Here is a 27955-nt window from a genome sequence, read left to right as displayed (position 1 = left end):
TGGAAATAAGACATTCAATATTAACAAAAGGTATTGTTATGGTAGAGCAGAAACCCCAATGTTCATATACATATTGATGAAATAGTAATTATGTTATTTAATAAATACAGTAAGAATACAACAACAATACAGGACACACTGCATTTCTTCCAAACTAAATGTGGAACCAAAATATTGATGAAATATTTTCGGTCTGCGACCAGGCAACAGGCAGCACTGTATTGTAAAGCGAGGCCTTCAGGAAACCAATCTAAACACAGATGCTGTCATTATTCTACAGACAATACAGTTTTCAATCAACATATACTTCATAAAGATAAGTTATATCTAAAATGTTGTCTATTGCTGCTTTGAAGGAGTTAATGTTTGTATTCTGATCTCTTGACTTAACTTTTTAACTCTTCCTGTAATATTTCTTCCTGCTGTTAACTAATTATTAAAAGATGCTACACTCCAACAAGCAGGTACTGGTAGATCATTCATGTGTGTGTGTGTGCTGTGTTTTAGTGTTGTTTTCCTTAAAACATGCTCCAAGCACTAAGTGTTATCCAAAGGATGTTTTGCATTTGTTTCTGATTAACATTGTCAGTAATGATTGATCAGCAGAAGACACTATATAAAACTGGGATTACCACAGAAACTCTAAAGTAGATCTGAACAGACTGCCACTTTGAGAATGGAGATGACCATGTGTTTTCCTCTGTTGCTGCTGATCTGCTCTCGCTCTACGGCTCAGCTTCAGTCTGACAATGAAATTGTTCCACATCATGCAGAGTCCCAGGGAGGAGAACCAACAAATGTGTCTGAGCACCAACAGACCTGTCCTCAAGACATCCACGCTGTGCTGAGAGAGATGAGCGCCTCTTTGGCTGAACAGAGGGTGGAGATGAGGCACCTTCAGAGAGAGAATGAAGGTACTGTAGTGTGTAAAGTGGGGGGGGAAGTAATATAGGAACCACTGCTTTGTTACAGGGGGTTCTTGTATATAGTTTTTTCGCTATACTATTTTACAGTATTACTTGCAGCTAATGATACTCTTCTATCTCTTTACATTCTTCTTCTGAATAGAATAGAATCAGAGGGATGAATCCCTCTTTAATTGTCACACATACATGCACACAGTGACATTTGACCTCTGCATTTAACCCATCCTAGTACTAGGAGCAGTGGGCAGCTATTGCACAGCGCTGTTTGCTAAATGTAGAGATCACAACAGTAGTTACATTTTTCAGGGAACTTTATGTAGCCTTCTTCTTAACGTTGCATGTGTAAGAATACATGTATTAACAGATGTAACAACTTTCAGTCCGAACAACTATTGTTATATGCTTGTTCACCTTTTTTAATTTTAAAACAACAGCATGCTGCTAACATATGCTAATCAGCACCTCAGCAACATACACCTGAGGCTGATGGGAGCATCTGTAGTTGACTTACAATCCAAGCTATTGGACTTACTACAATGTCGACTTGATGTGTCCAACATGCCCAATGAAACCCAGTTTGTCACTCAAAATGTGTTTCTGGCGGCAGTAATCCCAGCTAGAAATGTTTTGTTCTAAAAACATTCTGAGAATGTTACATTCATTGTTCTAGGAATGTTTTCAGCGGGAAGTTTTCTTTTGGTTCCCAGAACGTTCTTCTGAAAGGTAGGATAAGGTTCTCTAAAAACATTCTTAAAATGTTTGGTGATAACATTGTTAGAACATTATGCCCTACTATTCTTAAAATGTTTTCAGCGGGAAGTTTTTGTTTGGTTCCCAGAATGTTCTTCTGAAAGGTAGGATAACGTTCTTTAAAAATATTCTTAAAATGTTTGGTGATAACCTTCCTAAAATGTTTTTGATAACATTGTCAGAACATTATGCCCTACTATTCTTAAAACGTTTTCAGCAGAAGCTTTTATTTTGGTTCCCAGAATGTTCTTCTGAAAGGTAGGATAACGGTCTCTAAAATCATTCTTAAAATGTTGATAACATTGTTAGAACATTATGCCCTACTGTTCTTAAAACGTTTTCAGCTGCAACTTAGATTTTTTTATGTTGCCAGAATGTTTTTATTTTAGATGAGGGAATGCTCTGGTTTTTGGACAAAATTAACATGGGATCACTCCCGTCACCGGACGTACTTCGTCTCACTGGAATATTAACGGGCATAGTGAATATAAAATCGTCCCCATGTATCCGGCCAATGGCGGGAGAGTTTTGAAAGAGACAAAACACTGTTCCATACATTTAAAAACACTTAAACAATTAAACAATGTTTACCCCAGGATTCAGGCCCCTTCCCTGGCTTGTAAAGTGCAGTTATGCGCCCTGGAGGTATTGCACTATTTACAAAATGTATACCCAGGATTGAGGCACCTTCCCTGGCTTGTAAAGTGCAGTTATGCACCCTGGAGGTATTGCACTATTTACAAAATGTAGACCCAGGATTGAAGCACCTTCCCTGGCTTGTAAAGTGCAGTTATGCGCCATGGAGGTATTCTGCTATTTACAAAATGTAGCACTCTGTTTATTTCACACCTCCAGGGCGGAGACCGGGAAAATCACCTCTCTTTGCCCGCTCACAGAGCCCCGAAGGACGGACTAGAGACCTCCAGCAGCAGTCCCTAACAGTGGGACTCTGGTTATTTCTCACCTCCAGGAGAGACCAGGAGGAAATCACCTCTCCCTGCCCGCTCACAGAGCCCCGAAGGACGGACTATAGACCTTCAGCAGCAGTCCCTAACAGTGGGACTCTGGTTATTTCTCACCTCCAGGAGAGACCAGGGGGAAATCACCTCTCCCTGCCCGCTCACAGAGCCCCGAAGGACGGACTATAGACCTCCAGCAGCAGTCCCTAACAGTGGGACTCTGGTTATTTCACACCTCCAGGAGAGACCAGGGGGAAATCACCTCTCTCTGCCCGCTCACAGACCCCCAAAGTACGGACTAGAGACCTCCAGCATGGCCCCCTAACAGTGGGACTCTGGTTATTTCACAGCTCCAGGAGAGACCAGGGGAAAATCACCTCTCTTTGCCCGCTCACAGACCCCCAAACGACGGACTAATGACCTTCAGCACCCCGGAGAGGTCCATTGTGAAATATTGCTACTAATCCATAACTTTTGATAACAAGCTCTGTTCGGTTCAGACTTTTTCTCTACCCCCCCATTTACACGTACCCCGCATCCAACGGTACCATCGCCGAATCTCTAGGACCTCGGGGAGCGGAGTTACGGCAGAGGGTCAGATTCTGAAAATACGATTTGAGAACAGGGCTCTGATCAGGGCTAAAGTAACATTATAAACTGGTGAATCTGTTTAAATGCAGGCAGCAGACTCACTGCTTTTAGCAGGGTCTCAGAAAGCCAGAGAGCCAGGGTACAGCACATCGCTGTCTTACCCATAAAACAGGGCTCTGATCAGGGCTAAAGTAATGTTATAAACTGGTGAATCTGTTTAAATGCAGGCAGCAGACTCACTGCTTTTAGCAGGGTCTCAGAGAGCCAGAGAGCCAGGGTAGAGCACATCGCTGTCTTACCCATAAAACAGGGCTCTGATCAGGGCTAAAGTAATGTTATAAACTGGTGAATCTGTTTAAATGCAGGCAGCAGACTCACTGCTTTTAGCAGGGTCTCAGAGAGCCAGAGAGCCAGGGTAGAGCACATCGCTGTCTTACCCATAAAACAGGGCTCTGATCAGGGCTAAAGTAATGTTATAAACTGGTGAATCTGTTTAAATGCAGGCAGCAGACTCACTGCTTTTAGCAGGGTCTCAGAGAGCCAGAGAGCCAGGGTAGAGCACATCGCTGTCTTACCCATAAAACAGGGCTCTGATCAGGGCTAAAGTAATGTTATAAACGGGTGAATCTGTTTAAATGCAGGCAGCAGACTCACTGCTTTTAGCAGGGTCTCAGAGAGCCAGAGAGCCAGGGTACAGCACATCGCTGTCTTACCCATAAAACAGGGCTCTGATCAGGGCTAAAGTAATGTTATAAACTGGTGAATCTGTTTAAATGCAGGCAGCAGACTCACTGCTTTTAGCAGGGTCTCAGAGAGCCAGAGAGCCAGGGTACAGCACATCGCTGTCTTACCCATAAAACAGGGCTCTGATCAGGGCTAAAGTAATGTTATAAACGGGTGAATCTGTTTAAATGCAGGCAGCAGACTCACTGCTTTTAGCAGGGTCTCAGAGAGCCAGAGAGCCAGGGTACAGCACATCGCTGTCTTACCCATAAAACAGGGCTCTGATCAGGGCTAAAGTAATGTTATAAACTGGTGAATCTGTTTAAATGCAAGCAGCAGACTCACTGCTTTTAGCAGGGTCTCAGAGAGCCAGAGAGCCAGGGTACAGCACATCGCTGTCTTACCCATAAAACAGGGCTCTGATCAGGGCTAAAGTAATGTTATAAACTGGTGAATCTGTTTAAATGCAGGCAGCAGACTCACTGCTTTTAGCAGGGTCTCAGAGAGCCAGAGAGCCAGGGTACAGCACATCGCTGTCTTACCCATAAAACAGGGCTCTGATCAGGGCTAAAGTAATGTTATAAACTGGTGAATCTGTTTAAATGCAGGCAGCAGACTCACTGCTTTTAGCAGGGTCTCAGAGAGCCAGAGAGCCAGGGTACAGCACATCGCTGTCTTACCCATAAAACAGGGCTCTGATCAGGGCTAAAGTAATGTTATAAACTGGTGAATCTGTTTAAATGCAGGCAGCAGACTCACTGCTTTTAGCAGGGTCTCAGAGAGCCAGAGAGCCAGGGTACAGCACATCGCTGTCTTACCCATTAAAACAGGGCTTTGATCAGGGCTAAAGTAATGTTATAAACTGGTGAATCTGTTTAAATGCAGGAGACCTCCAGCAGCAGTCCCTAACAGTGGGACTCTGGTTATTTCACACCTCCAGGGCGGAGACCGGGAAATGTACCTCTCTTTGCCCGCTCACAGAGCCCCGAAGGACGGACTAGAGACCTCCAGCAGCAGTCCCTAACAGTGGGAGTCTGGTTATTTCACACCTCCAGGGCGGAGACCGGGAAATCCACCTCTCTTTGCCCGCTCACAGAGCCCCGAAGGACGGACTAGAGACCTCCAGCAGCAGTCCCTAACAGTGGGACTCTGGTTATTTCACACCTCCAGGGCGGAGACCGGGAAATCCACCTATCTTTGCCCGCTCACAGAGCCCCGAAGGACGGACTAGAGACCTCCAGCAGCAGTCCCTAACAGTGGGACTCAGTTTATTTCACACCTCCAGGAGAGACCAGGGGGAAATCCACCTATCTTTGCCCGCTCACAGAACCCCGAAGGACGGACTCATGACCACCAGCATGTCCCCCTAACAGTGGCACCTCCATAACCTTGCACACCGTGAGTCCCCGGGCCCCCACAGTTAAGCACTCCCCCACGGACTAAACACAGGTATTCACACCCACCAGAACCTCGTGCCCCTGGTGACCCTACAAGGGGGGTGGTTTTTATGGTGCTTCTATGTCCGCCCATCAGCATCCATATTCGTCCTTCTTCACGGCACCACCCCCCCTTCTGTGGAGGGTATTCTCGTGCCCCTGGTGACCCTACAAGGGGGGTGGTTTTTATGGTGCTTCTATGTCCGCCCATCAGCATTCATATTCGTCCTTCTTCACGGCACCACCCCCCCTTCTGTGGAGGGTATTCTCGTGCCCCTGGTGACCCTAAAGGGGGTGGATTTTGTGGTGCTTTTATGTCTGCCCATCAGCATCCAAATTCGGCCTTCTTATTGGCACCACCACCCCCCTTCTGGGCTGGAGGTTCAAACACTTTAACTTTTGTTCACTTACAGGCTTACACCTCCTCCGCCAACACTTGAGCGCTCATCACAGGGTTCAGCACCAAGGAGAGTGCCTCCCCGGTGCTGATGGAAAGTGGCACTTTATCTGCCCCTAGTAACCATCAAGGTTATTGTTTTTTTTTTTTTTTTTTTTTATTTGAACAAAAACCACAGTACACACAGACTAAAACATCAACTATTTACACGTACTACTGCTGCTATAACAGTACTACTACATTTCTTAACCTACGTTGTGTAGCACCAGGCTGGGGGGTCTTGAGGCACAAAATAAGGCCCACTCTCAGTACTTGGTGAGTGGGTACATTCTTCCATGATTTGCAACAGCCGTTTTTTTTCTGAGTGCACCCAAAAACTGGGTATACATTTTGTAAATAGTGCAATACCTACTCACAGACCCCCAAAGTACGGACTAATGACTTCCAGCATGGCCCCCTAACAGTGGGACTCTGTTTATTTCACACCTCCAGGAGAGAGTCCGGGAAAATCACCTCTCTTTGCCCGCTCACAGAGCCCCGAAGGACGGACTAGAGACCTCCAGCACCATCCCTAACAGTGGGACTATAATAATAATAATAATTATATACACGGTATACATATTCACAATGTTTAGCGGGGTTCTGGGGACCAAATTAGGCGTCTAATTCGTACGGTGCACCAGGGCAAACAGGTTGAGTCCACGGCCCCTGCCCCATCATCAGGAGTGTCAACCAGCCCCGGTCCCGACTTCATTGGCCTCTTTCCCTCCCGCTTCCGCTTCCGCTGCTGCTGCCGCTCCAATGACCCATCAGGTGAAGAAGAAGAAGCAGTACTGTTATAGCAGCCCTCTTCGGAGGTCTCCCCATCTGACAGCGGTAGACATCCTTCTGATGATGATGCAGCTGCTGCCGCATCTGATGACGCCCTGAACATGGAGCGGATTCTCAATGCCTCCTTTATTCCTGGCGCATTCGCGTAGAACCGGTCCGCCGTGGTTACGTCGTGACACATAAACCTGCCGAGAATCGACCGGCTTTCTGGATCTTGGTGATGCTTGATATTGTCAGCCAGGGCAGTGCGCAGGATTGTGAAGGTGACGGCTGTTTCTAGCCCAGCATCAGCCCATGCCCTCTTCAAGTGAGCGTTCAGGTTCTTGGAGGCCCGATTCCCCCTTGTGAAAAGGAAGAATTCATTCTGAGGACCCATCTTTAATCCCCATCCACCGCATGACCCAGCTAAACTCCTCTACTGTAAGCGCCAGCTGTGCTTCGCCATATGTCTTGGCCGTCTTGTGATCCTGCACATGGATGATGTAGCCCTCAGCAGTTCCCCTTATGGCTGCCTCTAAGACCTCACTGTTTTTCATGTTTGCGTACACGCCCGTACGGTGGCCATACAGGAGGCTCCAATGGAGGGTGAGATAGCCATAGAGAAGCTTCTGGGTGGTTGAGGTCGGCGTGCCGGCCATCAGGTCGAGGAGCTCCGGGATGCGCTTCTCAGCGGCCGCCATGGCGGCGAGAAGCTCCGCCTGGCTCGGCAGACGATCCAGTTTGTTCCTCTTCACCTTAAACTGATGTAGAGTGACTGCCTTATTCAAGTGTTTCATGTTGGCTTTCACCTCTCTCATTATGTGGGTCATATCAGACTGGGTGAGCCTGCACCCCCAGGGCTTTGACTCAGACATGTACCCCATGAACTGGTGCACATTCTTCAGGAAGAACTCTGATGTTGTGACTGCCCGGCCCGGCTTTACAATATACTCGCTCCAGCCACGGATCATCTTCATGTTTCTTAGGAACAGCCAGTCTGACAGGCGGTTAACACCATGGGCCATGTATACTATGAAGTTCTTTATCCGGCTGATCTTCGACACAACATTGTCTTTCTGTTTTACTGTCGGAGCGACACCCAAACAATGATCCAAGTATGTCTGAAGGTACGCCTCCATGCTTCTAGGCAACGTGATTTCACGCATGGTATTCCCCCGTCCATACCCAGTGGACCAGTAATTTGAGGGAGAGGGCAAGTCCTTAGCCAGCTTAGAGGCACGGGTCTTCCGGCATACAGGGGTCTCGCTACCGGAGGCTACTGCAAACATGACAGTTTCCACCGGGCTCTTCACAGGGGTCTCGCTACCGGAGGCTACTGCAAACATGACAGTTTCCACCGGGCTCTTCACAGGGGTCTCGCTACCGGAGGCTACTGCAAACATGACAGTTTCCACCGGGCTCTTCACAGGGGTCTCGCTACCGGAGGCTACTGCAAACATGACAGTTTCCACCGGGCTCTTCACAGGGGTCTCGCTACCGGAGGCTACTGCAAACATGACAGTTTCCACCGGGCTCTTCACAGGGGTCTCGCTACCGGAGGCTACTGCAAACATGACAGTTTCCACCGGGCTCTTCACAGGGGTCTCGCTACCGGAGGCTACTGCAAACATGACAGTCTTCACCGGGCTCTTCACAGGGGTCTCGCTACCGGAGGAAACTGGTAATATGACAGCTCTTCACAGGGTTCTTGACCGTACTCTTCCCACCGGAGGCTACTGCAAGCATGACAGTCTTCACTGGGCTCTTCACAGGGTTCTTTACCGGTCTCTTTCCACCGGAGGCTACTGCAAGCATGACAGTCTTCACTGGGCTCTTCACAGGATTCTTTACCGGTCTCTCTCCACCGGAGGCTACTGCAAGCATGACAGTCTTCACTGGGCTCTTTACAGGGTTCTTTACCGGTCTCTTCCCACCGGAGGCTACTGCAAGCATGACAGTCTTCACCGGGCTCTTCACAGGGGTCTTGCTACCGGAGGTTACTGGGGACTGCATGACAGTCTTCACCGGGCTCTTCACAGGGGTCTCGCTACCGGAGGTTACTGGGGACTGCATGACAGTCTTCACCGGGCTCTTCACAGGGGTCCCGCTACCGGAGGTTACTGGGGACTGCATGACAGTCTTCACCGGGCTCTTCACAGGGGTATTGCTGCCTGAGGCTACTGTGTTTATGCCGGAGGTACTTGGGATTGCCAGGCCCTTAAATCGTATACATTCGTCCTCTTCCTCAAGCACAGCAGCACTCTGCTTCCTGGGTTTTAGCTCCTTTTTCAGCCTGGAGCGCAGGGTCTTCACCTCATCATTGAGGGCATCCTTCTGAGCCCTCAATGCCACATTTTCCAGCATCACCTGCCTGCAGTCCTCGTTGTCACACTCGGTATGTGGGGAGAAGGGTGGAGGGTGCCCGGGGTATTCCTCCTCATTGTCTATATCCAGTGATGTAGCCATTCCAATGATGGGGTTAGTCTCACGGAGGTCATGGAGCAACTGCAGTGCCACACTATGCTTCAGCCTTGCCATGACCTGCTGTGCCTCATGTCGGGACAACTCAGGGTGGTCATGTTTTACATGACGGTCCAGTCTCTTCCCAGCGTACGAACACCCAGCGATGGGACAGGGTTTGGTCCGAACATTTATCCTTCCACTGGCTATTTTCAGGAGGATTCCCCTCTCCTCCAAGTTCCGCACTGCATGCTTGTGCTTAAGGTGTTTGTTCAATGCCAGATAGAAGAGTCTGCACACCGGGCATTCAGATGACATCCTTACTGAAACACACACCATGAATTTGATCAAAATGATGTTATAGTTCTCCGTTTATATGCGTTAGCGTGATCGGTGGTTGCGACACTGGGTCCGATGCATCAATTCATGGTGCATGGACCAAGGGAGGTATTGGGTTACCACAGGGTCAGATGGTCCCACCTCCGCACCAACGCGGGGCTGGTGATGGCAACATTGGGTCCGATGCATCAATACATGGTGCCCCGACCATGAGAGGGTTTGGGGTACCCCGGAACCAGGCACCACCCCAGCAGGAAACGGGTTGTATGGTCAAAGGAGGAAAGAGTGATAGAACCGGGGTAAAGCAAAGAAAGTGTCCGACAATAGTGACTTGTGAGGCGGCCAGAGAGTCTGTCATATCTCGGTCCTATCCTCCAGGCAATGCTGTGGCCAAAACTGGGCTAAAAACAAAAAAAACAAAAAAATATTTCATCCAGGGAAATTTGGGTGAAAATGAAAAAAAAGTACCCCAAAATAGTGCCTCATGACCCCGCAGGAGTCCCCCGCGGACTCCCCTGACAATCCTCCATGGGCAAAATCATCCAACTCAACTTTTGTGAGAACCAGGAAAACGGGTCAAAATGAGAAAATTGTACCCCAAAATAGTGCCTCATGACCCCGCAGAAGTCCCCTGTCGACTCCCGTGACAATCCTCCATGGGCAAAATCATCCAACTCAACTTTTGTGAGAACCGGGCAAAGGGGTGAAAATGTAAAAATTAGGCCCCAAAATAGTGCTTCAAAATCGGGTAGGGTCACCTGCCAAGTGCCCTGACATTCCTCCATGTCTCAAAATGTCAAACTTAAAGTATTTGTGAGAACCGGCCAAAGGGGTGAAAATGTAAAAATTAGGCCCCAAAATAGTGCTTCAAAATCGGGTAGGGTCACCTGCCAAGTGCCCTGACATTCCTCCATGTCTCAAAATGTCGAACTTAAAGTATTCGTGAGAACCGGCCAAAGGGGTGAAAATGTAAAAATTATGCCCCAAAATACTGCTTCAAAATCGGGTAGGGTCACCTGCCAAGTGCCCTGACATTCCTCCATGGCTCAAAATGTCGAACTTAAACTATTTGGAGAACCAGGAAAATGTAAAAATTATGCCCCAAAATAGTGCCTCAAAATCGGGTAGAGTCACCTGCAAAGTGCCCTCGCATTCCTCCATGTCGAACTTAAAGTATTGTGAGAACCAGGCTGGGGGGTCTTGAGGCACAAAATTAGGCCCACTCAGAGTGCTTGGTGAGCGGATACATTCTTCCATGATTTGCAACAGCCGTTTTTTTTTCTGAGTGCACCCAAAAACTGGGTTTCCGATTTCGTGCGGACGGTAGTCTGAAAAGTATGGATGAATCTTTTTCACAGGGTAGGGGAAATGAAGCCCAAGGACCTTTTCCCCTTCTCCGTTGCACCAACCATCGGAGAAGGGGAAAAATCGGCCCGAAGCGCCAAACACCTGGCCCCTTCTCCTGTTAGCACTTAGTCATTTTTTGAGAATTTTTCAAAACTTCATTTTTGATTATTTTAAGATATAATTAACCGTTTTCTTCACTTTTATTTGCTTTCCACGGGTGGGGGCGCCTAGCAGGCCGCCTATGAGCACCCAAATTCGGCCTGGATCATCCAGGATTTGTGGGCTAAGCTCCATAAACTGACTAAATCACCCAGAGAGGTCACCTTTCTAGCCCAAATATATATAATACAAATACATTTAAATAGTAAAAGGTGCATTTGTGCTCTGCATTACCCGGAATTTGATTTTCATAGCCCCATGATAGTGATTAAAAATCATTTTCGTGGGAAAAAGTGTTAAAACGCCTGATTAAATTATATGCAGGACCCCAGTGAGCTCCAGACTATGTGCATTGTGTTGGGGAACCATATAAATGATAGAATAAATGCATTTAAATGCAAAAATAATGATTTAAAATCATTTTAGGGGGACAATTGTGGAGAGGAGCCTGAAAATGACTCTGCAGCACCCCGGATAACTACCAGTTCATCTGGTTTAAATGTGGTGGTGATAGTGACATTAACTAGTACCCAGTACTGGGAGAGAACCAGGCTACAGCACATGTCTTCTCAACCCAGGAAAGAGTGCTCAAAACGTGGGTAAAGTTGTGTTAAACAGTGGGGTAACATGTTTCAAATGACAGCATGGTGCTGCTTGTTGGCAGGCTGACTCAGTTCACTTGTCTCACACACACCCAGGGGGGGCGAAAGAGGACACATTGACCCAGCAGTAGGTGCTCAAAACGTGGGTAAAGGTGTGTTAAACAGTGGGGTAACATGTTTCAAATGACAGCACACTGCTGCTTGTTGGCAGGCTGACTCAGTTCACTTGTCTCACACACACCCAGGGGGGGGCGTTGGAGGACACATTGACCCAGCAGTAGGTGCTCAAAACGTGGGTAAAGGTGTGTTAAACAGTGGGGTAACATGTTTCAAATGACAGCACACTGCTGCTTGTTGGCAGGCTGACTCAGGGGGGCGAAAGAGGACACATTGACCCAGCAGTAAGTGATCAAAACGTGGGTAAAGGTGTGTCAAAAAGTGGGGTAACATGTTTCAAATGACAGCACACTGCTGCTTGTTGGCAGGCTGACTCAGTTCACTTGTCTCACACACACCCAGGGGGGGGGCGTTGGAGGACACATTGACCCAGCAGTAGGTGCTCAAAACGTGGGTAAAGGTGTGTTAAACAGTGGGGTAACATGTTTCAAATGACAGCACGGTGCTGCTTGTTGGCAGGCTGACTCAGTTCACTTGTCTCACACACACCCAGGGGGGAAAGATAACACTTGTACCAAGGAATAAGTGTTTGAAAGGCGGGGAAAAGTTGTTTGAAATAGTATAATACCTCCAGGGCGCATAACTGCACTTTACAAGCCAGAAATAATGTTTAAATGGTCGGGGAAAGTATTTTTAAATGTCTGGAAGAGAGTTTTAGCCAGTCATTTTGCAGGATATCATTTAACATTGACGCTCTCCTGAAAATGCACAGAATATGTGCATTTGCAGGAGAGCGTCAATGTTAAATGATATCCTGCAAAATGACTGACTAAAACCCCGGAATAAGTGTTTGAAAGGCGGGGAAAAGTTGTTTAAAATAGGCTGATACCTCCAGGGCGCATCACCAAAAATGTACAAGCCAGGGAAGGTGCCTCAATCCTGGGTATACATTTTGTAAATAGTATAATACCTCCAGGGCGCATAACTGCACTTTACAAGCCAGAAATAATGTTTAAATGGTCGGGGAAAGTATTTTTAAATGTCTGGAAGAGAGTTTTAGCCAGTCATTTTGCAGGATATCATTTAACATTGACGCTCTCCTGAAAATGCACAGAATATGTGCATTTGCAGGAGAGGGTCAATGTTAAATGATATCCTGCAAAATGACTGACTAAAACCCCGGAATAAGTGTTTGAAAGGCGGGGAAAAGTTGTTTAAAATAGGCTGATACCTCCAGGGCGCATCACCAAAAATGTACAAGCCAGGGAAGGTGCCTCAATCCCGGATACTTTAGGTCTGTCACTTAGGGTGACCGCACCACTCCGACGCTCCCGAGAGTGGAAGTCCATTATTTGTAAGGCACCTAAGAGGGAGAAGGATAACATACTTTATGTTTAAAACATTATGCAAATGTTCTGTGGTAACAATTTACTACAATATTTTTGTACATAACAAAACATAAAGACATAATATTCCTCTAATTGTTCAACTCAAAATTCCTGGGTAACTGGACTGACCACTTTAACTATTGGAATTTGACTATTAACACATGTAAAAGGATGACTCGGAATCAGCTGGTGAAAGTAACATTTGTTTATTAGAAAAGGGGAGCTGGGAGTGGAGGTTGGTTATGGCAGCAGTGGGAAACAGTTGTTCCAGGGTGGAGAGGCCTGGCTGGTCTTGGGAGTGTGGAAGGCCTTGGATTCCTCCTGGGAGAGACACAACAATGAGTGTGAGGGGGGCCAGAGATATGGAAAAAAAAACATTTTCACCCAAATCACCTCAGAGGTGGGGTGGTTTTGGCTAAACCTCTCTAAAAAGGTCAAATGTCACTTGTTTTGCATCAATCTTGATACAGGGTACTTATTATATGTTGTACTTTGGATTCCTAAAGCTTTTAGTCTACTAACCCATCATCCAAGGGTAGTTTTCACTATCTGTAAAAAAGAATTTTTGGACGGACACTATAATTTACAGTTTTTTACTATGTAAAATCTGAATTTTCTTTAAAATAAAAAACATCTATATTGATTCTGACACTTCTACACCCAACTCACAGATGTAACCTTGCTTTTATAAAAGAAATTATTCATATAACCCTTTTAGAAGTTAAGTTGTAGTCATTTGTTTTGGGCATGTCATTTTCGAGCCTGAAACATGAAAAACAGGCTTGGTGCTTAACAGGTTAAAACCTTATTAGAACCAATAGGTAACGTTAGCCAAAGTTGTGAGAATGTTCCCTGCTAGCTGGGATATCACAATGTCTGTAGCAACTGAATAATGCACATTTCCTATCGAGAGTCATGTTGTTAACACAGCTAAAATAGTAATTAAACAATTAACTGAAATACACAAAAAGTATTGCACGAGTAAAAACAAATTGATGGTTAAATAAATAACAATATACCTGCATTTGGTTATTTAATCAAGGTCAAACTGCAAAGCTGAAAGAACTGGAGTTACAGAAGATTGAGGTGGACAAGCTAAAACAACAACTTCAAGGTATTGTGGAGAAGATCATGGCTCTAACAATTTGTAGTGAACAATTATTTGTGATACTGTATCTTAAACCAGGAAAAAACCCTGTTTTAGCAGACAGAATATGTTAGAATAAATATATAAAATGCAACAGAAATGTATTATATATATATTTAAAAAAAAATAAAGTTCCATAGGTAATGCTAACCTTGATAATGCGAGTGATGATGAAATACTTGTAACAATCAAACACTATTTCTTTCAGACTCACAAATATGTAATGATGCCCCTTTTTTCACAGTACAAGCAGCAGAGCTGACCACTGTGAAAGCCAGGTCAAATGTCACAGAAAACTAGATGGAGAATCTGAAGAGAGACGGAGAAGGTAAAATATCTAAATAATGGGTTGAATTTGTAATATATGTACGTATTTTAAAAACATGATATCACAGTAGGATAATAAAATGTCTCCCTCTCTCTCTCTCTCTCTCTCTCTCTCTCTCTCTCTCTCTCTCTCTCTCTCTCTCTCTCTCTCTCTCTCTCTCTCTCTCTCTCTCTCTCTCTCTCTCTCTCTCTCTGTGAAAAGGAAACCGTTTTTCTTTTGTGTGTCAGTTCTTGTTGAAAAAAGTGTAATTAGTTTTTCCTTAATATGAAAGCTGATAACAACGATGAACAATACGCTTTTTAATCACACCATCCCCACCCTCTGGAAAAAATCAATAATAAAACCTGTCCCCAAAAAACCTTGTCCAAAGGTAAACAATGATTTTAGGCCTATTGCATTGACATCCATTGTCATGAAATGTTTTGAGAGGATCATGGTGCCGCTGCTAAAGAAAGAGGTTGATGTACATTTAGACCCTTTTCAGTTTGCCTATAAGCAAGGGCGTGGCACAGACGATGCTCTAAATAGCATCACACACCTGGTCACTAAACACCTGGAAGACCCTAAGGCATATGTACGCCTACTGTTTGTGGATTTCAGCTCGGCTTTTAACACACTGCAGCCTCACATCTTGCTTCAAAAACTGATAAAGATCAGTATAAATCCTTTTATCTTGAAATGGTATTTTTCGTTTTTAACCAATCGCACTCAGCATGTCAGGGTCAACAATGCCCTCTCAGAGCCCCGGACCATCAGTACAGGAGCTCCCCAGGGTTGTGTGAGCTCCCCGGTCCTCTTCACATTGTACACAAACGACTGTACGAGAATCCACCCGGAGAATTATATCATCAAATTCTCAGATGATACAGCCATCCTTGGCTTAATGCACAAAGGCAGCAGTTCATCGGCTTATCACTCTGAAATAGAGAGATTTGTGCAGTGGTGTGATTTTAACCATCTGGTGCTGAATGTGAAGAAGACTGAGGAGATGGTGTGGGACCCAAAGGCAGTGGGTGACCTTAGGCCGGTGGTTATCCACAATGAACCCATAACTCAGGTCAGCTCCTATAAGTACCTTGGTGTCCATCTAGATAATACACTCAGCTGGAAGGCGCATGTTCAAGGTCTGTGCTCTAGACTTCAGCAGCAGTTGTACTTTCTGCGTCGACTCCGGGCTTTCGGAGTCGACCAGAAGTTCATGTTACTGTTCTATCATGCAGTGTTGGAGAGCATCATGAGGTATGGTATCACTGCCTGGTATGGTAACTTGACAGTGCAGTCAAAGTCACAGATCGCTCGCCTAGTACAGACTGCTATGAAGATTATGGGGGTTAAAAAACACCCATCTCTCCAAAACATATACGAGCAGTCGATTATCAGACAGGCAAAAATAATTGTGTCTGATCCCACCCACATACTCCACCCAGAATTCCAGCTCCTACCTTCTGGTAGAAGATTCAGGGTTCCCAGGAGCAGGCTGAACCGCTATAAGCACTCATTCCTACCTATGTCGATTAAGCTTCTTAACATTCACATGAAATGATATGTAGTCAAATGTAATGAAATGTATTTTTTTTTTTTAATGTTGGCCATGAGGGTTGTGCAATAGGTCGCCATTGTCAGTATGTACGTGTGTGTATTGTGTTTGTTCAAACGGTGTATGACTGATGATATGTGTATGTCTCTTAATGTCCACTATGTTTGTATATGTACATGTATGCACTGCAGGACGGAGTCCAGAACAAATGTCCTTACGGGGACAATAAAGTATATCGTATCGTATCGTATAATCAAAAATATGTGTGCATTTTCTGTTCAGTTTTGTTGAGTAATTTGCATGAAATACACAGTGATAAACAGAGACAGAATACTTGTACCAGATTTTCAACATAAAATAAAGGAAGTGCAATAATTCATGAGAATATTGTGTTTATTTTCAGAATTAACTTCATTTATCACAATTTTTTGAAATACTAAAGATAAATCCTGTTTTTTTTGCCTCAATCAAAAATGACAAGGAGAAACGACCTACATGTTGGTTAGAGCTTATAAAAATGTGAATAATTTCGTTCTGTTAATGTGACAGGGGGAATTCCGTTTGTTGCTTCAAATGCATCTTACATAGCTGTGCTTTATTTGTTTTTAAGCATCTCGACATACACAAGAACTGTATCAGTACCAACTTAAAGTCTCTTTGATTGTCCTTGTTACGTGCCGTAGTGTGTGTGTGGGTGTGTGTGTGTCTTTCTCTCTCTCCCTCTGATTCTCCAGGTGCAGCCTGATTGTCTCCAGGTGCAGCCTCTCTCCCAGGTGCTTCCAATCCCCAATCAGGGCCTCCATATAGGACCTGAGGAAGGCTGCAGTCGGTCTCCCTTTCTCCTCTGGCTGCATGGGTGCAGCACGTCGTCTTGGGTCTCTGTGTGGGACCTGGTTGTCCATTATTGTTGGATTAAATCTCATGTGTGAACAAAGAGATCAGTTTCCTCTCTTTTTTCTCGTGCTGGTCGTTCTGTGTTTTGTTACTCCCCTTCGTACCCCTAGATTTTGGAGGGAACGTAACAAATGGGGGCTCGTCCGATCTTTTAGAGAAAGAGTGAGTATCTGTTTGTGGTTTAGCGTTGATATTGTGTTTGGTAGCATTGGCTGTGAAGTCTCTTGCTGTTTAAAAGCTTCCTCAGTTTAGATAGGGGAGTGTCTAGCTGGGCTGAATCAGTCTTTCCTTCAGGCACTCATTTTTTATTTTGCCTTTTTTATTTTCGGGGTAATCCTGGGTGGGGATTTATTCCCTGTTGGGGGCAGGCGTTTCAGGGTTTCGGCCGCTGATGTTTGCCTTTAAAGTCGCCTCGAGCCCGGCACGCTCCAGAAGATAGTTAGGTAAGTTTGGTAGGCAGGATCTGGGGAAGTTTGTTAAAAAAAAAAAAAAAAAAAAACAATTGTAAATCGCCGTTGATAAGGATGGCTTTTGTTTTGGAGCAGTTTGTGGCCAGTCCTACTGTGGGTCAGCTAGACTGGTGTAGGAAGGTTGATTTGCGGTTAGTTGCTGACCATTATCACGTTTCTGTCTCCTCTGCTCTTGTTAAGAGTGCACTCAAGGCTACTGTGCTAACTGGACTAGTTGAACAGGGGGTTTTGAGTCTGCCTACTTCAGTGGAATCTCCTGGAACGGTGGCCAGGGCTGTAGCAGCAGAGTCTCCTGGTGGAGGCCGCGTTGGTGTTACTCCAGGTGTTCAGAGTGCTACGGAACAGGCAAAACTTTTCAACATGCCTCAGTTGGACTCGTTTTCGGCAGGGTCCTCACCTACGGGGTCTAAATTAGATGCCAGGGTAAAAGTGCGTATGGCTCGTCTACAGTGGGAGAAGGAGGAGCGTGATAGGGATTTTCAGCTCAGGAGGGAGCTGGAGATCAGGAAGTTGGAGGCAGACACTGATGTCAGGAGGGAGCTGGAGATCAGGAAGTCGGAGCTGGAGATCAGGAAAGTGGAGGCAGACACTGCTGTCCGGATGCGTCAGTTAGAGCTTCAGGCAGCTGGGGGGGGTGATTCTGCCGTTACATCGTCTGGTCCTACTGCCTCCTTCGACGTAAGTAGGCATATTTCTTTGGTCCCTGTGTTTCGTGAATCAGAGGTGGAGATCTATTTTGGTGCATTTGAGCGCATTGCTTCTGCGCTGGCCAGAAGACATGTGGGCTATTCTTTTACAGTGTAAGCTAGTCGGCAAGGCTCAAGAAGCTTGCTCTTCTCTTTCTGTCGAGGATAGTTTAGTGTATGAGAATGTTAAAGGTGCTGTTCTCAGGGCATATGAGCTTGTGCCTGAGGCCTACAGGCAGCGTTTTCGCGGCCTGATGAAAACTTCTGGCCAAACTTACGTGGACTTCGCAAGGGAGAAGAAAGTCCTCTTTGACAGGTGGTGTAGAGCTTGTAAAGCTGATGACATTACTTCAGTGTGTGAGCTAATGATGTTAGAGGAGTTTAAGAACTGTGTACCTGAGCGTACGGTAGTCTACCTGAATGAGCAGAAAGTAACTACACTTCAGCAGGCTGCCACTCTGGCAGACGAGTTTGCACTGATACACAAGAGCGTTTTTTTTCAGCGTGATCCTCCTCAGCGAGACACTTATCGTAGAGCTCCTGACAATTACGTTCCCTGTGCCAGTGTTCCAGTGTTAGATCCCAGGCTAAACAGAGCTTGTTTTTTTTGTCATGACCCAGGTCATGTGATAGCAGACTGTGCAGGTTGGAAGCGAGAGCAGACAGCGGCTGGCAAGCACCCAGAAGGGGTGGGATTGGTTACAGCAGTGTGTCATAGTGGATGGGCCACTGTTAACAAAGGGCCTGATGAGTGTTTGAAACCGTTCATCTCTACTGCTTTTGTCTCTCTGTCAGGAAAAGTGGAGGACCAGCGGCAGGTCACGGTGTTACGAGACAGTGGTGGCTCACAGTCGTTCATTCTTGCCAGTGTCCTGCCCTTGAGTGCTGAGTCTGCCTGTGATGCAAGTGCGGTGGTAAGAGGTATTGGGATGGGATGTGTGCCTGCACCTCTTCACAAGATCCAGGTACAGTCTAAACTGGCTACTGGTTTCTTTCCAGTTGCTGTGCTGCCCAAGTTTCCTGTCGACGGAGTGGATTTCATAATGGGTAACGATATAGCCGGGGGTAAAGTGTATCCTACTGCTGAGGTTGTAGACGTTTCAGTCCCTGGTACTGCAGGTGGTGACCTGGCTCAGACTCATCCGAAGGTGTTTGCAGGTTGTGTTTTGACCAGAACTCGAGGTCCCAAGAGATTATGTTTCTTTTGTCTTGATCCTGGTCATCTAGTGGCAGGGTGTGTAGCTTGGAAGCAGCAGGTGGCAGCTTCCAAGCAGTCTACGGAAAAGTCAAAAGACCAGCACCCAGACTACAATATCGTCATCAAGCACAAGAGGGGAGCAGATAAGGTGGTGGCCGATGTACTGTACTGTGGGTGAGATCACGATTACAATGGGTCACGATTCATGTCCAATAGTCTGAGTGTTTTTGGTAACTGTGGCCAAACACTTGTTTGGTTTTATGGGGGGGGGTGTTACGTGCCGTAGTGTGTGTGTGGGTGTGTGTGTGTCTTTCTCTCTCTCCCTCTGATTCTCCAGGTGCAGCCTGATTGTCTCCAGGTGCAGCCTCTCTCCCAGGTGCTTCCAATCCCAATCAGGGCCTCCATATAGGACCTGAGGAAGGCTGCAGTCGGTCTCCCTTTCTCCTCTGGCTGCATGGGTGCAGCACGTCGTCTTGGGTCTCTGTGTGGGACCTGGTTGTCCATTATTGTTGGATTAAATCTCATGTGTGAACAAAGAGATCAGTTTCCTCTCTTTTTTCTCGTGCTGGTCGTTCTGTGTTTTGTTACTCCCCTTCGTACCCCTAGATTTTGGAGGGAACGTAACAGTCCTGTACATGAAACCTGAACGACGAAGTTTCAAGGCAGCAGTCATCTAAACAAGTTAAATATTTTGTTTTCATGTTATCATATATTTGAATAAAAGCACAAACAAATCACTGCAATACTCCCTCAGGACCTTTCTTCACAATGATGGTTTGAAAATAAAAGAACATGTTATTGTTCGAAAACCAATAATAAACCAATAATGAAATAGAAGTGTCTGATGTATTTCGAAATAAATATTATTGTTTTTATGGAAAAATAGAAACCCCAATGTTCATATATATATATATATATAAAATAATGAAATTCTTACAGAGTTATTTAATAAACACAGTAATAATACAAAAACAATACAGCACACAATGCGTTCCTTCCTCTTTTAAAAAAAAGACTTTCCATCATAATTTCTCACATTGCATACAAACATATTTACAAAACAAAAAGAATATTTACAAACAACAAAATCAATTGATAAATACAATAAGACATAAACATATAAAAAGAAACGAAAATATCAAGACAACAAGGAGAAAGGGAAAGGAAGGGACATGCAGAAGAGAGAGTATTGTGCTAATGTATTACTGTGAGGTGATCCGTTGTTGTGAAGTGTCTGGCCAAAGGTGTGTGTGAAGAGGAATCTGCTCTGAATGTAGTGCATGAAAGGAGACCTGAGGCCTGTACTACGAAGCTGGTTCAACTTAACCTGGATATGTTGGAGTTAGCCGGTTGGCCTAAGCCAAAACATACGCGCTGGCGCTAAGCTGTACTACGACGCCGGTTATCAAGTGGATCGCTCAAGCCAGCCGTGTCCTATCTAGTTAGGTGCGCGTTCACATGAAAGGGGTGGTATTTGGAGCATTCGACCAATCACAAACATGGATAAGCGTACTGACAGCGCAGCGTCATACTTCCTGAATGAAAAGTGAACTTTAATATTAGTCAAATATGAAGAAGTTAAACTTTAAACATCCATGACTTAAACACTTTATCCAGGATAAAAGCCACATAGCTGCACCTGCAAGGTGAATACAGCTGGTAAAAGAAAAAGTGTTTGAATGCGTACATTAACAGGTTTATGAAATCACTGCCCCGTCCAAGACACGATCTGACTTTAATTAGGAGAATTTGACTCGAGTGTTTCGTCAACTTAATGTGTTGCTTAAAATAATACTTCTGCATACAGTATGTGACACTGTGAGTGTTGCACGGCCAGATACGGCTCAAGAAGCTGACTCAAATAAGGAAATATATGATACATTATGATGTGATATGATATGAATGATAATGGCACACATCGACGTCTGCACTCACAGTGCCGCGGACTGTACTTAATGTTACTCTGATCCGGTTACTTATGTCGTGGCAGATATTTAAGTAAGCTTTCTTAACGCTAATATTATAATAGTCAGATTGCTTTGAAGATGGGAGGGGATATTCTATTAATTTTCACGTTCACACAGTCAGTTGATTTTTGCCGGCTGTCTTTCCTGCAACGGCAGTTTTTCTGTATTTCCTCTATCCTGTAATATGACTTGATCGCTTTAAACTCCGCACACACGAAGCTCTGATTGGTCAGCAGGCGGTGCTTTCACTGAGTTGATCTCTTAGCCTGCCACCTAACCTGCTCCGGAGCAGGTTTGCCGCTCAGCATAAGTTACCATGGAAATCTAGCTTGCTAAAAAGAGAACCAGCGTCGTAGGACCGGAAAGCCCGAGATTTCCCTGAATTTAGCCGGCTAAGCGAAAATCCAGCTTCGTAGTACAGGCCTCAGGTTTTATTGACGGGGGTTATATTGTCATTTTGTGTTGAAGAGAGTTTTTCCAGGTCTGCATGATCCGTTAAACGATCGAGCAAATGGTTAATAGATCATTTTGTTCTGTCTCTCCAGTTGAGTAAAATATGTCTTATTTCCGTGAGTTATTGATATGATAATGAAAGTTTGGAGATCTTGTGGTAGAGCGATGGAGGATAGATCTCCTATAAGAGAGCTATGGAGGGGGTGAGGGGGATGCCGATTTTGAGGACCTCTGATAACTTTCTCATGACCTCTGACCGAAACCGGGTCACTTGTATTGAATGAGTTGTATTTCAGTTATGGGACATGCAAAATGTTTTATTACAGATGGTGTGGCAGTTAATGTCTGTCTGATTTGGATCTGATGCCCATTTGTGTGTTGGTATGGAAACAGTGTTGTCGTGTTGAGAAAATAGTTTGTACATTTGTACTTGTATATTTTTGGGTTGTGGTGAATATAGTTTTAGTAGTAACGAAGGTTGTAGATTGTCAAAGTTATTCATATCTATTGTCCTATATGGCCTCCTTCAAATGTAGGCAATGGAAGTGACAGTAGTGGGGTAAATCATATGTTTGTATGACTTGGTCGCAGATGCTATGAGAGCTGCTAATAAAAAGGTACACTGCGTTTCTTCCAAACAAAATGTGAAACCAAAATGTTGATAAGATATTTTCTGTCTGCGACAAGGTAACAGACAGAACTGCATTGTAAAGCGAGGCGTTCAGGGAACCAATCTAAACACCAATGGCGTCATTATTCTAAGGCATATACAGATTTCAATCAACAATCGATACTTTATGAAGATAAGTTCAAATTGAAATGTTGTATATTGCTACTTTGAAGGAGATAATGTTAGTATTATGATCTCTACTTGTTAACTCCTCCTGTAATATTTATTTCTGCCTGTTCACATCTACATTTGAAATTGCTGTTGTTTCAGATGTTGGTGAGATCTCAGGCTCTATGAACACAGTCACTCTTTTTTCAGCTGAAAAGCTTTACACTTTGTCATATTTTGACTTCATGACTCAGCACTTGTCTTTTGTTTTGGGAGAGAGTGGTTAATATCATTTAGGAAAATTGAGGTTGTTGTGAAGATCAGATAAAGTGCACATAAGACTGCTACTTCCTGCCTGTGGATGTTTTATTACATTGCGCTGTTCTTTAAAAGTCAGACTTTGTAACTATACTGCATTTATTGAGGAAGCAAAGGGAGAAAATATATTTTATTGTCATCTTCATTTGGTTTCTGGTAAGTCTTTTATCATATCACCCAATGAACAGCCTCATTGAGGTCACTTTATCTCACTGTCATTAATGTTTGAACAAGTGGATGATAATTATGTTGTTGACATTTACCTATTTTCACTGACATTTTAATTAAGAATTATTTTAATATTTGATAATCCACATTATATTTTTTTAATTGTTTTATAAAAAATACTGAAATAACGCCATTAGATTTCCTTCAAACTAATGCACACCGTTTATTGTAGATATTATAATAGCAATTTGTAGGGGTACAAATCAAGCCCTTTAGAGTTAATGAAAATGCACATTGGCAATTAAATGTGTTTGAGTTTTTATATATTGTACATTGTTAAACATTTCAGTTATGTCATTTGTTCTTCAACTTGTAAATAAGTCTATGTCTCTGTCGCCCATATTGTTTTGCTGTGTTAGAGAAAGCAAGAGACAGTCTGCCATCACTGTAACTCTTTCTCTTTCTTTGTCTCTGAGCTTCTGTAAAGCCTGCTCGTTCTCACAACAGTAATCTACTCTGATCAGTGTCTCAAACTATACCTTGTTGGGTCCTGAATTTGAGGGAATATGGCCTTTAAAGTCCTTGAATTAGATTTTAGGAAGGTGTAGAAACCCTCAACCTACTGTTTGTATATTGGTAAACTAGTTATCAAAAGATTTGGTATCCACACTCCATCATACAGGTACTTCTAGATAATGTACAGTTTGTGTGCTGTGTTTTTAATGTTGTTTTCCTGATAACATGCTCAAAGTACTAAGTGTTATCAACATTAGTTTTTTTCCACATGTTTATGGTCAATATTTTCAGTAATGATTGATCAGCAGAAGACACTATATAAAGCTGGGATTACCACAGAAACTCTAAAGTAGATCTGAACAGACTGCCACTTTGAGAATGGAGATGACCATGTGTTTTCCTCTGTTGCTGCTGATCTGCTCTCTCTCTACGGCTCAGCTTCAGTCTGACAATGAAATTGTTCCACATCATGCAGAGTCCCAGGGAGGAGAACCACCAAATGTGTCTGAGCACCAACAGACCTGTCCTCAAGACATCCACGCTGTGCTGAGAGAGATGAGCGCCTCTTTGGCTGAACAGAGGGTGGAGATGAGGCACCTTCAGAGAGAGAATGAAGGTACTGTAGTGTGTAAGGTGGGGAGGGAAGTATTATGGAAACCGTTGCGTTGTTATAGGAGGTCTTTACATATAGTTGTGTCACTGTACTATTTTGCAGTATTACTTGCAGTCATTGATAGCTGTGTTCACTCCTCTTCTGTTCAATCTACAGAGTTCATTTCATGAAGGAGGGAGAGAAACAAACAAATCTACACAAACATCACTAATGTAGCATGTAAGCATGCTGCTAACATATGCTAATCCACACCACTTAAACCTACAGTTGAGGCTGATAGTAGCATCTGTAGTTGTGGACATAAGCCAAACCATTGGACAAACTACAATGTTGACCTGCTGTGGATCGAGAGGTCTTTACCACATTTCAGGACAATCAAGTAATTGTTAACATGATTTATAATTTTCTTTTAAAAACACTGACAACCCCTAGCATCTAAACGTCCTTTTGGTTTTAATAAAGTCATTCGAATTAATTTTCTTGGGATCACGAATGTGAACTGAATAACCAACTTTTCCATCATGCTGCTAACATGGCTAAAATAGTCACTCAACAATTGACTGTAGCTTTTTTTTTGATTTTTGTCGAATTGAGGAGTATTTCCTATTTTGCAATTGAATTGAAGTGATATCGAAGGAAATTGATGGTTAAATGAATAAAAAATTAACATTCATGTATTTACTTTTCTAAATAAAGCTCAAACCGCTAAGCTGAGAGAACTGGAGTTACAGAAGACTGAGGTGGAGAGGCTAAAGCAAGAGCTTCAAGGTAATGTGTTGAAATTATTGTGGTTCAGGTTAATTTATAATAGTGTATCGTAAGCTCCAATAAAAAATGTATCATGGTATATATACTTTATTTATTATTATGTACTGGTAAGGACAATCGTTATAAATGTTTTATCTCACGTAATATCTAAATGTTCCTTGGTCAATGCTAACCTTGATAATGCGAGTCGTGATGAAAAACTTGTAACTATCAAACACTATTTCTGTCAGACACAAATATAATGATGCCACTTTTTTCACAGTACAAGCAGCAGAGCTGCTTGGGCAAATGTCACAGAAAACCAGGTGGAGAATCTGAAGAGAGACGGAGAAGGTAAAATATCTAAATAATGGGTTGAATTTGTAATATATGTACGTATTTTAAAAACATGATATCACAGTAGGATAATAAAATCTCTCTCTCTCTCTCTCTCTCTCTCTCTCTCTCTCTCAGTCAAACAGGTGGCTTTCTCAGCCTCTCTGTTGGCTTCAGGCTCAGGAACTATTGGACCATTTCACACGCAAACTAATCTGGTATTCAGATACTTAATCGCAAATATTGGGAATGCCTACAACCCAAACACAGGTACTCAAATTCAAGCATTTAAAATTAGTTTTAGGTTTTCGGGTATGCTGAATTCAATACATGATCAACAAACAAATCTGAGGTTACCTTCACTGACAAAAAATGTCCCACAGGTTTTTTCATTGCACCGGTGAGAGGAGCCTACCACTTTGAGTTCTACGTATATGGTCCCGGTGATCCTTCACATCCTTCAGGAGCTGTGTTGTTCAAGAATGGAGAGAAAGTTTGTATTGCATATGAACATCAGCCGTCAGGTTTTGCAAAATCTTCGAATGGTGCCACGTTGCTTCTAGAGGTCGGAGATGTTGTGTTTTTGCGTTTGCTTCAAAACTCCAAGATATTTGACAATGGAAATCATCATAGCACCTTTAGTGGTCATCTGCTTTTCACCATGTGAAAAGGAAACCGTTTTTCTTGTGTGTCAGTTCTTGTTGAAAAAAGTGTAATTAGTTTTTCCTTAATATGAAAGCTGATAACAATACAATACGCTTTTGATCAAAAATATGTGATTTTCAACATAAAATAAAGGAAGTGCAATAATTCATGAGAATATTGTGTTTATTTTCAGAATTCACTTCATTTATCACAATTTTTTGAAATACTAAAGATAAATCCTGTTTTTTTTGCCTCAATCAAAAATGACAAGGAGAAACGACCTACATGTTGGTTAGAGCTTATAGAAATGTGAATAATTTCGTTCTGTTAATGTGACAGGGGGAATTCCGTTTGTTGCTTCAAATGCATCTTACATAGCTGTGCTTTATTTGTTTTTAAGCATCTCGACAAACACAAGAACTGTATCAGTACCAAATTAAAGTCTCTTTGATTGTCCTGTACATGAAACCTGAACGACGAAGTTTCAAGGCAGCAGTCATCTAAACAAGTTAAATATATTGTTTTCATGTTATCATATATTTGAATAAAAGCACAAACAAATCACTGCAATACTCCCTCAGGACCTTTCTTCACAATGATGGTTTGAAAATAAAAGAACATGTTATTGTTCGAAAACCAATAATAAACCAATAATGAAATAGAAGTGTCTGATGTATTTCGAAATAAATATTATTGTTTTTATGGAAAAATAGAAACCCCAATGTTCATATATATATATATATAAAATAATGAAATTCTTACAGAGTTATTTAATAAACACAGTAATAATACAAAAACAATACAGCACACAATGCGTTCCTTCCTCTTTTAAAAAAAAGACTTTCCATCATAATTTCTCACATTGCATACAAACATATTTACAAAACAAAAAGAATATTTACAAACAACAAAATCAATTGATAAATACAATAAAGACATAAACATATAAAAAGAAACGAAAATATCGAGACAACAAGGAGAAAGGGAAAGGAAGGGACATGCAGAAGAGAGAGTATTGTGCTAATGTATTACTGTGAGGTGATCCATTTTTGTGAAGTGTCTGGCCAAAGGTGTGTGAAGAGGAATCTGCTCTGAATGTAGTGCATGAAAGGAGACCAGAGGCCTGTACTACGAAGCTGGATTTTCGCTTAGCCGGCTAAATTCAGGGAAATCTCGGGCTTTCCGGTCCTACGACGCTGGTTCTCTTTTTAGCAGGCTAGATTTCCATGGTAACTTATGCTGAGCGGCAAACCTGCTCCGGAGCAGGTTAGGTGGCAGGCTAAGAGATCAACTCAGTGAAAGCACCGCCTGCTGACCAATCAGAGCTCCGTGTGCGGAGTTTAAAGCTATCAATTCATATTACAGGATAGAGGAAATACAGAAAAACTGCCGTTGCAGGAAAGACAGCCGGCCAAAATCAACTGACTGTGTGAACGTGAAAATTAATAGAATATCCCCTCCCATCTTCAGAGCAATCTGACTATTATAATATTAGCGTTAAGAAAGCTTACTTAAATATCTGCCACGACATAAGTAACCGGATCAGAGTAACATTAAGTACAGTCCGCGGCACTGTGAGTGCAGACGTAGATGTGTCCCATTATCATTCATATCATATCACATCATAATGTATCATATATTTCCTTATTTGAGTCAGCTTCTTGAGCCGTATCTGGCCGTGCAACACTCACAGTGTCACATACTGTATGCAGAAGTATTATTTTAAGCAACACATTAAATTGACGAAACACTCGAGTCAAATTCTCCTAATTAAAGTCAGATCCACTCGTGTCTTGGACGGGGCAGTGATTTCATAAACCTGTTAATGTACGCATTCAAACACTTTTTCTTTTACCATCTGTATTCACCTTGCAGGTGCAGCTATGTGGCTTTTATCCTGGATAAAGTGTTTAAGTCATGGATGTTTAAAGTTTAACTTCTTCATATTTGACTAATATTAAAGTTCACTTTTCATTCAGGAAGTATGACGCTGCGCTGTCAGTACGCTTGTCCGTGTTTGAGATTGGTCGAATGCTCCAAATACCACCCCTTTCATGTGAACGCGCACCTAACTAGATAGGACACGGCTGGCTTGAGCGATCCACTTGATAACCGGCGTCGTAGTACAGTTTAGCGCCAGCGCGTATGTT

General features: G+C 43.5%; 2 protein-coding genes across 3 annotated transcripts in view; both read left to right on the top strand.

Annotated features, from left to right (window-relative positions):
- Nucleotides 1-27955, top strand: part of LOC117481744 (E3 ubiquitin-protein ligase TRIM39-like) — a 108530-nt gene that overhangs the window by 16730 nt on the left and 63845 nt on the right. The window lies entirely within an intron of this gene.
- On the top strand, nt 665-26161 carry LOC117481800 (complement C1q-like protein 2). Of its 2 annotated transcripts, none has more exons than XM_034129699.1 (4): nt 665-914; nt 14047-14118; nt 14396-14479; nt 14681-14786. In XM_034129699.1, exons 1-3 carry the CDS (start codon nt 677-679, stop codon nt 14449-14451), a joined length of 366 nt encoding a protein of 121 aa, XP_033985590.1. In that variant the 5' UTR covers nt 665-676; the 3' UTR covers nt 14452-14479; nt 14681-14786. The 2 variants fall into 2 exon arrangements, with proteins under 2 accessions (XP_033985590.1, XP_033985591.1); XM_034129700.1 differs by lacking the exons at nt 665-914; nt 14681-14786 and adding exons at nt 25299-25430; nt 25544-26161 and having other exon boundaries at nt 13785-14118.

Source organism: Trematomus bernacchii, unplaced genomic scaffold (genome assembly GCF_902827165.1).
Source record: "Trematomus bernacchii unplaced genomic scaffold, fTreBer1.1, whole genome shotgun sequence".
Classification (NCBI taxonomy): Eukaryota; Metazoa; Chordata; class Actinopteri; order Perciformes; family Nototheniidae; genus Trematomus; species Trematomus bernacchii.
Note: the sequence above shows the minus strand (reverse complement) of the source record. Positions and strands in the feature narration are given on the sequence as shown.